The 12119-nt window shown below is 28.9% G+C and overlaps 1 protein-coding gene across 1 annotated transcript; it reads left to right on the forward strand.

Moving 5' to 3' along the window:
• The first annotated feature begins 4021 nt into the window (after nucleotides 1-4021).
• Nucleotides 4022-9362, forward strand: LOC132741719 (adrenocorticotropic hormone receptor-like). Its single transcript, XM_060729968.1, has 2 exons — nucleotides 4022-4688; nucleotides 8057-9362. Exon 2 carries the CDS (start codon nucleotides 8073-8075, stop codon nucleotides 9147-9149), a length of 1077 nt encoding a protein of 358 aa, XP_060585951.1. The 5' UTR covers nucleotides 4022-4688; nucleotides 8057-8072; the 3' UTR covers nucleotides 9150-9362.
• The last annotated feature ends 2757 nt before the right edge of the window (nucleotides 9363-12119 follow it).

Consider the following 12119-nt stretch of genomic DNA (forward strand, 5'->3'; position numbering starts at 1 on the left):
TAACATCATGAAACAGAAGAAAAAAGACATCATTTTATTATAAAGCACATATCCACCAATCACTATGCGTGTCAATCAGCGAGGTCCACTTAGGATCAATCTATATAAAAAAGCAAAACAATCTGACATTTAAAACTGTTTATCAGGGTAAAATGACATTACCGAAGAACATTAAAATATCGACAGTATTGTATTTTACCTAAAACATTTGCACCTAGAGCGGCAAGTTTTATAAATGAAAAAACACTGTGCATTATGTTTAAACATTTTCTTGGATGTTGTGTAATTTCTAAAATAAAAATAAATTCAACATGAAATCTCGCTTTGAAATACAGAAATATCATGTTCAACTATTTCAAACCATTGTTCTTTTTACCAGGACCATACGATCCGACACATTATATCTTTAAATGAGCACATGTGCGCCAACTAATGATATGCACACAGTAATGGAGCTATTTACCAGGCAGCAACTTTTATATTTCACACATGCCTGTCGTGACATAAAACAATGAAATTACAAAATATGACGCGAGCACGGCAGAGTATCATTGTAGTATAATTTTACTTATGCATCATCAAACAGGGATTTAATATACCGAAGCGCTCTCGTGCCATTCTATATTGTTCAATAGAAAGGATAACTCATACTCAAGGATATTTTTAAAAAAGCCTTATTAGAAATGTATAACTCCTACGTCCGAACTAATTATTCCTACGTAAAAGATAAAAGCCTTATTAGGTGTTTACAACTTCTACATAGGACTAGAACTCCTACGTAGGACTTAATTAGTGATTATCATTCATTATGAAGATTTTTTCATTCCTGAAAATACAAAACAAAAATTAAAAATAAAATTTTTAATAAGTATCAGTAAAATCTAAATGGACGAACAAAAAGACACAAATAATAATACTAACCAAAATAAAATCGATTCCACTTTTATTCTTTATTTGTCAAATATTTGACAATAATTGACAGCATGCAAAGGTTTTGTAATCAAAATATAACATTTCATATCTACCTTAAAATTAAGAATCATGACATCATAAAATTTAAAATGATCATTTCATACATCATTTTATCATTCCATTAATTATTTATTAGTTTTGTTTACTTTTTTCTGCCAACTGAATGTGACTTTCGATTAAGATGAAAACAACAAAGTGTAAATTATGACTACATTTTGGTGCGTTTCTTTATTAAAGCTGTGTGCAACATACTGTAGTAACAACTGTGAAGAGATTAAGTTGATTCATTAAGAGAAGGTATGTCAATGATAAAGAAGATATTTAACTGAATTCACCGAGATAAAGATTAGCAAATGGAAAAAGTTTTCAAGAAAAGCTTAAGATGAGCCAAACATTTTTTTAGCCAGCATGAGAAAATCCACGTTGTGTTAAGAACATGATAATTTTTCTACTTAGAATGTAAATGATGTATTTTGTTGACCTTAATGTTTTCCCTGCTTACTTCTACCCGTTATGAAGGAAAATTATTTTGAAATTAGTAGCTCTTCAATGCTTATTAATGTTAAATTTTTAAAGCATACACTACTTAAGATGCTAATTTTGTAAAACTTTACATTAAAGGGAGACACGGGCATTTTTTTAATTTTTCATTCAATATTATGTAAATGTCCTCAAAATAAATACACTAGGAAGTCACAGGAACATAACATTTTTTTTAAAGAATAAAATGGTGGTTTTCTAACTTGACCCACATGGGTAAGGTAAGAGGGTTAAGATTTCACAATAGTGAAACAATGTAATCTGGAAACGTTAATTTAAAAGAACATGTCAAATGAATGACTTAGACTTGTTTTAATCATACAATATCCACAATATATCTGATATTTTAACTTCTAGGCTTTGTTCAAGTCATATGACTTGTTTTAAAGCTACTCGGTGATTCTGTCGGCGTCTAAATTCCATTCAACATATATATAGATATTTACGCGTCAAACCCAAAATATATAGAATTGATACAGAAATTCATGCTGGGACTTTAAAAAATGTCATTTTAAGCATGATTTGAGTACATATTTCATTTTAATATTTTTGTCATTAATTTGCCTGAGTATCCTTTTAATATAAGTTGACATCGGCGTCAAATTCAAACCATTTTGTGTAAACTTGTTACTTACATGTTACTCTCTAGAGAAGGAAACCATGAATTTATAACGTTTAAGGGTGGTTTAAGGGCAGTTTATATGCTTATTACCTGAAGAAAGTGATTTGAATGTGATATTGTTTGTTATAAAATTAGCAAATTGTGAAACAAACAGTTTTTTTTAATTTCCATTAAAATACTAGATCACATACTATCTTACTTTTTACCAAAATGCAACAGAAGCAAAGGATGTAATTGGTGTTCAGGTAATTGGTCTTGACTTGTGTTTGTGGTAACTTTAACAGGACACAAAATATAAAGAATGAAACATGTGAAAAATGAAAGCATTTCTGGGCCATAATTGGAGAATTAATTAAGCATATAATATAAGATTAAAATAATTCAATCAATTCTTCAACTGTTGACGAAGCATAGATTTTAAATAATCGCTATAACATGTGTTTCACTGATGAATATCATCTATGGTTAACATTTACACTTATATTTTATCTTAAAAAGTCAAAATAACTATAACGTTGACATTTAGTTTTATTTTCGAACAAATAGTTCGTACAATTTTTGAAATATCTTAAAGGTGCAAGTTTTAACACATCAGTTATCTGATTTTTTTCCCAAGACAAATCAGTTTGACATAATGAATTGGGTTAATAAATATATTGATAATCAGAGATGGAGGTCAGAGAAATCTTATTACTTTGTTTTGTTCTGGAAAAAATCTTAAGTAAGTAGCACGTGTCCGCCTTATGCAATAGGATACTTCTTTTTTATTTTCTAATAACTTTGAAATGCTTTCATTCATAAAGACTGAAAATGTTTTTGTTTTAATTAATATTTTGAATTATTGAAATTTAAATTTTTCATGAAGGTTGTAGCATCTCTGTCTTGTGTCATAAGAATTGAAAAAAAAATACATAATCATTTTAACAGATTTTTGTTCTTACGTTTAATGTTTATTTTGATAATTGTTAACGAAAAATATTTTATAGAAAGTCTTATTGAGTATGTTTAAATTGTTTCATATTTCATAAGCCGTTTATAGTATCATTATTAACCCAAACCTCAATGTCAACCTGTAAACCAGCATTATAAGAACAAAACTATACACGCACGTTGTTACTTTTCAGACAAAGTATAAAAGCTTCCAATTTAAATATACTTCAGCATTAAATATATTATTATTCGTTGAATGATAAAACAAATCAAATACCACACTATCATTTTAATGTTTTAAACTGTACAGCGTCGATAAAATTTTAGTTTATCGCAAACTTAAAACCTCCTAACATAGGGGAGCGCAATATTCTTTAACAAAACATAGGCTATAATGTTTTACTTGACGCCACTTCGCTTACAGTTAATGCATCGATTGAATTCTTTATATCTGAAATTGTTTTAATGTAAACATTGATCGATAAAAACGTTATTTCCTGCTATATTTATGAAACATTTAAATTACATAACCTCTTGAGAGTTGACAAACAACCTTACACTAACAGAATAGAATTTGTAACTGTTATCAATTTATAAGAATGTAATGCGTTTATTATGTTATTGTAGTGGTGTATGCTTTTAAGATTCTTATTTATGAATATCAAGCAGCCAAAGTATCAATTTAAATATCATTTTCTTTCCTTATCAGTGGTAACAAACATAAAAAACATATATAAATTAATGATATAAGAATAAATGAAGAAAATCTGTTAAAATTGCACTTGGATGTGTCTATAGTAAAATGACTGGTTAATCGGGAGGATGGTTATTGATAATACTTTAAAAGTTGAAGAGAGTTGAAAACTACTAAATCCGGTGTTACGAGGCGTCCGAGCTATCGCAATTTACATTATTGATCAGGATCCATGTTGTTCGCTTACAAACCCTATTAAGTAAAGAAACTGATAGCGAACATCATAAGCCCTGATCAGACTACGTGGATGCGGCTGGTGTAGATCCATGCTGGTCGCATATGCACTATGTTGGTTTTGTCATGTCGCGGATCGTATCCCTATTTCGAGAAAATATTCAATGATTGTTACAGGAGAAAGAAATATGTTTTACAAGTATTTACACTGTGAACATAGGTCAAAAGCAGACGACCTGAAGACAATCGCGCATATGACTTTACCTACAGTTTCAGCAAATATTTGGTTGTTACGTGTACCAGGTGTTTTATCAACAGTGGAAGTTTAAATACGATTGCTTGGGTGTGTGTTTATGATATAGCGGTTTTGACCATTGTTCCATTGCAATGCGATTTTTGTTGTGTCGCTTCTTTTTATCTTGCAAAGTTGTATTGGTGCATTATAGTTGCAAACAGTAAACTTCAATCTGTCATCATTCAAGAACCATAAGAATAAGAATGCAAGTGATATACTTCTAACTGACTGTATTTTTTTTTATTTTAAATGCGGCTGATATAAAACTAGCATTTTAAATGGTTGATTATCGAATCCTGTGGAGATATAAAACCATCACTGAAGCCGCAAAACATCAAATCATTTGATCGACAGACAGCGTATGTGTAAGCACGGAATAATCGGATATACTATTATTACAGGTATTGTAAGCGGCGTAAGTCATTTTTAAATATTTATATATTTGCTTGATTATCAACATAATATTGCGCGTTTTAAATCTTGTTTTTTTCGGGGGCTTTATTTTTATTCATTTATTCTGTTTTAGTGTTTTTGTTCGTTTTTTTTTGTTTGTTTGCTTTTTTGTTGTTTTTTTTTGTGCATTTTCGTTTTTAATATGTTACTGAAATTATAATAATGTTCATATTTTGTTTTATGCTTTTTAATTGGACAGTGAAATTATATTTTGAGATTTTCTCATTTGAATTTGTCAAAATAATATATTCGCTGTATGCGGAATATATTTGAAAGCAGGTGAGAAAATTGTCATAAATAAGTACTAATTTGTCTGATATATACATCGTCATACGTCAAATTGGCTTGGTTATAAAACGCACAGAAACTCTGCACTTATCATGTAAAATAATTATTTAACATTAGTGAAATATAATATAATTATTTCTTTCAATATGAACAATTTTGGCATCGTGATTTGATAATGATATGAATGAAAATACATATCGTTATGGGACAATACTGTGTAAAAATGACTTAAAGCCACAAAAAGCATGAAATCAACAGAAAACTTATTTCTTTTTTTTTTGAAGGATCAAATATTATTTCACACCTTGTAAAATATAACCAATGCATTGTCAGCATTTGCATAACGTGATATTCAAACGAAATAAATAAATGAAATGAATATAATCTTATTAAACCAGCCCCGTGTTCATTTCTGGAAGGCAAATAATGCCATATTTAATCCATATCACACCCTATATAGCATTGGTCCAAAAAGTTCATATCAAATCCATATCGCAACCCATCTAGCTTTTTTTACTTTTTTTTTTTTCTTTTAGAATCCAAAATCAACATCAAAATCCTTATTTATTTTGATATAGCATAGTTCTGTCCAAATGCCAAAAATGACGATGTTGAATAAAGATATCATTAAAAATGGATGCGAACAATTATGATTCTTTTGGCGCCTAGCGCCTCGTCCAATATAGTTTTGACAGCTGTGTACCGGTCCAAAACCCGAAATCAGTTCTATACTTAACAATTTATAATAACCACATAATATTTCTCTAGAGAACACCAGCTCTTATATTTTCACTTTTGGCTATGCTTCTAATGAAAATACTACACCTTATGTTCATTTTTTATAATATCTTACATATATGTCAAGCAAATATACTCTATTTTTCATCTTTAATAGGATTTTACGGATATAAATTAAAAATAAAAGTTTTAAAATATCGGAAAGGACATCGCGCATTGAAGTTATATGTAAATTCGATAAGCTATCGAAACGTGTGAAGGAATAAATAATGACATATTTGTCTTTGCATATCAAGAATCAAATTAAGCTGTTTCTTATATGATTATGTTATTTATGCATTTTATTTAAAAGATTGTTATATGATAGAAAATAACATCTCATTATCGAAATTTGTTTCGATAATCTTCAAGTAAAAATAAACAAGAACTTAATAAGGAAAATAAGTTATAAACTTTATTTGCCCTGAGTGAAATATTTTAAAATGCAGACATATGACGAACAGATAGCAAATTCTATATTTCGAATAAAACATGTATTTGCTACTTTTCGCTCTAAGTGGACACTTATGCATGTATATTCATGTAGTCATTTGAGTTTATTTGAATTAAATGTATTTTTAATTAAACTTGAAGTTGCAGGAAATTGTATTCATCATTGATATATCCCTACCCAGACCTTTACTTTGAATAATAAAACATGTTACCACAAACATGGACATGTGCTTTTTTGTTAACAAACATGTTGCGATTGAATTTTTATTGTATCCACCAATATGATAAATAGAATTAAACTGGTCAAGGATCTATTGAAATAAACTTTGTTATAAAATATTCTGTTTCTAAATCAATGTTTAATAATGAATAATTTGTAAAATAAATATTATACTAAATGTGCTATACTTCAAATTTCAAACAGTTTGAAATAGTCTTAATTGCTATATAATCTATTGATTTTTGACAAAAAATTTTAAAATTTGATCTAAATCTTGGCGTTTCATCAAAGTCTTGAAATGTATTAGTTTTACTGTTTGGAATTAATTGATATTATGTTCTGAAAAATTCATTTATTACGTTTGCTGTAAATAGTTTTGTTTTATCTTTTTTATATTTAATTTTATTTATTTATTTATTTATTTTATTTTAATTTTTTAGAAAAGTTTGATTTTAACAATGAGTTTTTTTATTTTAGTGAATTTATCATCTTTTTTCCTTTTTTCACTCGTCAACTGATTTTCTTCACAATGGTTAACTGTTAAACCTTTTTAATAAGTTAAGGAGGGGACTTGCTAAATTTGTTGCACAATAATATATTATACTTTCTTGAAGGTAGATATACAATATTCTCGTAACAAATTTCACATAATAATATTTATTATATACTTTTAGATGAAATATTGAGAAATATTGATGAAATAAAATGCCTATTTTCATTTTCCGTATTTTCACTGTAAAAATTTATTTTTCACTGCAGTGAAACATATTTTCCGTATTTTCACTGGTGTTTTGCCGAACTACTTTCTTATAAATTCTGCCAGTACTCAAAATTTAAGGGAAAGTCTTTCAAATTTTAATGTCCAAAAAGAGAAAAATAAAATGTATATAATTAACAGAAAATTCAATTTTTTGTCTGTAAATACATGATTTATTTACATCTTGTGGCATGAAAGTTACCATATTTCACTCATGAAATATTTGTTTTCATACCACTCGATGAAAATAAATCATGTATTTATTGAAAAAACTTGAATATCCACTATTGATTAAAAAGTTATTGAATTCTGATATGTATATCAAATAGAAAAAAACAAAATCCCTAAAGAAAATAGAACACAACAATATGTTAAATGTTGCAGGCTCGGTTTGATTGAGCCTGTTCATGGACAGTACTGGAATATGCAAGTTACCGTCCACGCCCCCTAGCACCGGCTTAAGCAGAATTCAACATTTAACACAAAACATGGTGAAATTTGGAATTTAGAGATATCCACAGATGTGTTCATACGGCGGTTATCGTGGAACCTTCAATGTAACACAGTAGTGCCATTCCATGAAAAGCGGCGTACGGTCCCCAAGTAGAAGAAAGCTTTTGCCCTAAACGAGAAAACAATGGGCGAAACTAGATAAAATAGATCTATATAATATAAACCTATTAGTTGTGCAAAAGGAAAACAGCTACTGATTAATTCTAATTAATATTGATTTTTTTTTTTGTTCTCTTTTTATATTTATTTCATTTTAAAAGATATGAATAAGATTCAAATTTTATTTCATATTTTTATTGCGTCTTCAGGTTTAATAGATACGTCATGATGGACAGTTACGGGTCTTTAAATGGCAGTGCAAATTTTAGTTTGCAATCAATGCACGGACAAGATAGTAATTCATCGGGACAATCAACAAAAGATTGGTATGACCTTTATAACGAAGAATATAATGAATTAGACAATACGTATACGGTATCTGACGTGGATGTGATTTCCATTGTTCTTTGTATTTTAGGCATCATTGCAAACATTGTGTCTATTAATATGGTAATACGATTACATCAGAAGTTGTCCACACATTTAAAACTGATCATTAGTTTATGTTGCTCAGACTGTTTAATCCTGATTCCAACTTTTCTCAGCAAAGTATTTCTCATGACACATGAAATAAATCTTTGCTTTAATGTTGCTGTGCGACTGGTAACAGACCTGGCTCTATTAGCAACATTGTTGAATCTTCTTGCAATCGCAGTGGATCATTATCTGGCCATACTCAGACCGTTGATGTATAAAAAGCAAATGACAAGTATTCGTGGTATAACCGTTGTGTTGGTGATTTGGTTCGTGAGTGTTTTAGCAATTGCTGTTGAAATAATTATGGGTATTGCACACCAACGAGAACAGGAAACTCTGTGTCAGGTAATTGCGTATGATAAAGTAAATTCTGAGCTTGGAATAGTGACTTTTATCTTTCTCGTTTTATTAGTGATTTTTGTGATTTATGGTAGGATCTACATATGTGTTGTCAGAAACAGGTCTATACATAGAAAGACGAGACATAGGCAGAACGAAACAAGTAACATTAAGGCCTTAGTAACGACATCTCTCTTCGTGTTGACGTTTGTATTCTTCTGGACGCCGATTGGAATATTCAACGTTTACTTATACAACAAAGATATCATGTATATCTTGAACAATCTAGAGGGAATCGAACAGACTGGTGATATTTTGTATGTAATTTTGATTTTAAATGCTATAGCTGACCCAATCATCTACACGTTTCGTTTGCCTCAAATACACAGAAAATGTTTTATATTTCGTACAACAATGAGGAGACAGTCTACTAAAACGAGTACATTGACATCTGAATTGCAAGATTTGAAGAAGCCCCTAAGGTGATAAAATCAAAGGCTTATTGCTGCTTTATCGCTGTCGTTCAAACTGGTTGAGTGTCATTTATCGTAATACTATATGAATTTGATATAATTATTATAATGCATTTGATTTATTTATAATTTATTTATTTTTTTATCTATTCATTTATTTACTGTTATTATTAATTCATTCATTCACTCATTTATTTTTTATTTATTTATTTATTTATTTATTTATTTATTTATTTATTTATTTATTTATTTATTTATTTATTTATTTATTTATTTATTCACTTTTGTTCTATTATATATGGGAAAACAGTGTTAAGATTGATATGTGTACAGAGATGGTTTAATGAATCTTACTGGAATATTATTAATTGAAAAGAGTTATCTTCACGTTTGAACATCAATCCTTAATTTTACTTAAATTTGGTCATAGCTTCGGTTCAGTTAAATTAAGACATTTACGAGATACTTTTTAGTAATGACAGATATAAAGAGAAATAAAATAATTATATACATACAGTATACTTTCTACACACACTTATTGTTCTTATTATTTTAACTGTCAGACGTTTTGCTATTATAGTTTGATCAGTGTATAAAAATGTCGTCGTTATATTGATTTTCAAATTTTATATATTTATGTTACTTTTCAAAAATGTTCATGTTCACAAGTATAAGTGGGTTTTTACCCTCATAATTATAACATGTACTTTCTCATTTGTCAGTTTCTCTGTTAAAAATTAAAATTCGTCCATGACACCATAACATCATGATGTGTTTGTAACTGTCAGTTCTACTAAATTAATGATCATTTGTCAGCAATAAAATTTCAGAATTCACACTGTGATTATTCTCCTTAATACGATTATGAGCAATAAAGTTATGTTTTTAAAAACATTGAAATACTTCATGTGATAGTAAACATATATATATACTTTGCTTAAAAAAGAAAGCATATACAGTTCATTATTATTACTGTTCTCTTATTGTTTAAACTTTGTATGTTACCTTCTTCTCTAAAAAAATATGTTGTGCTTTTTGTAGCTGCATTATCAAATATAATTAAACTTCCATGATATAGCTGTCACACAGAAGTAAAATCAATACAAACTTGTATGTGATTGTAAATATGTTCATTATTTGATGATTTACATGTTTTGCCATTATATTGTACCTCAATACAGTTATCGTCTCCTTGTTTTTTTCACCATATGTGTGACATTTTTTTTGCAAATAATAATCGTTTTTCATATAAAAATAATTCCTTACATAATAGAGAAAGCGGAATCCCTAAATAACCCCCAAAACGACAAAATTGAAAATGTTTAAGGCTCAGTTTGATCGAGCAAGTTCATGGACGGTACTGAAAAGTGCAAGTTACCGTCCATATTCCAGCTTAAGCAGAATTCAACATTAAAAACTAACTGGTAAAATTTTGAATTTTTATGTTACACGTCAGTGCCATTCCGTGAGAACCGGCATGTGGTTCCCAAGAAAAAAATGGTTGTGCTTCTTAAAACTTTGAATATGAACCACACTGTATAATGATAACTTTTTTAAAATCTGGCCCTGACAGTATACTGCATCTCGTATTCTTAACAAATTATTGTCATACAACGTTATAGGAATGTAAATAACTTTTGTAATTAATAATTGTAACTGGTGTTTCAAACTTGTTTGCATACATATATATATATAGTTTATATGATTGTTAACTCTAAGCTATGATATATGCTTATAGATATACATAGGTTACATACGGATGACAAACAAGTTAAAGAAATTTAGCTTATATGCGCTTGTAAATATGTATATTATTAAATGGTTGTCATGATTTTGTCAATCATTTTGTGTCTTATTCAAATTATTTTACTTTGATCAATATTGTCATAATAGCTGTAACTTACATGTGTAATCACATTTTTATTTTTACTGTTCATATAGAAATAACTCCTTATGGAATATAAATGAATGGTTTGTTCACACTTCAAATATGTACGAGGTAGCTTCCAGAAGATTGCACAAAAACTACATGATACAACAAATCGTCATAGTGTTTTGAAATGTACTCTTAAGAGTTGCTGCGTGACCAAGTCGTTTGACTAGTAATTTTAGGATTGATGACCGTGTGGATTGAAACCCCGTCGGGTGCAAACCGTTATTTCCACGAGAAAGAAACTTTATACTCATTGCTTAGTACTGGTTGGTTCCAGGAACTGGACGTCAAACTGATTCCAAGAAATACTCACTCGGCTTGAAAGCTGTAATTGCATTAATTTCGTTCTTGACAAAGCGTGGACACCCAGCGTGTTGTTTATAATTAAAGAATGTCCTTTTTGTAGAACTTTTATTGATCAATGTTTTGTCTTATACGTATCAGACGTTTGCTTTGTCCATTATTTATTTTCTAGTAAATTCTTATCTATACTTGATAATGTAAATATTGTAAATATTTGATAATACTTTGTTTAAATGCATTGTCTTAGTTTATATTAAACACGCAATTAACTTTTTTTGTAAATAACCTTTGCAACTGATAGAAAGTAACCTTGTATAAAGTATATTATGATAAGATCACGAGGTCAACTTTTATTTACAAGATTTTTGTTCTCTTAGGTCTATTTATTTCTAGATTTTTCAAAGTATCTATTATTTTGTCCTTCTTATGTTTTTACTTTAACTCTCCACCCTTTCTACCTATGATCATATTTGATACAGCTTCATTTTTGCAACTGCTTTTACGATGCAGATTATATTAAAGTTAATTTACATGAAGGCTTCTTCCCTACAAAACTGCGAATTCAATGTACTGCAATTTACCTGACTGTAAAACATATTTTATCCTCGTTCCCTTTGTATAAGTGCCTAAATAGTAACAACTAGTCACTGTTTGCATTCAGAAAAGAACGCTTTAACGATTCGCAAAACTACGACATTAACGATTCTAAGAAAAGGATTCTGAAGCGTTCCTAGATACTAAAAATAT

This window comes from Ruditapes philippinarum, unplaced genomic scaffold, assembly GCF_026571515.1.
Source record: "Ruditapes philippinarum isolate M1 unplaced genomic scaffold, ASM2657151v2 ctg737_1_1_1_1, whole genome shotgun sequence".
Taxonomy (NCBI): domain Eukaryota; kingdom Metazoa; phylum Mollusca; class Bivalvia; order Venerida; family Veneridae; genus Ruditapes; species Ruditapes philippinarum.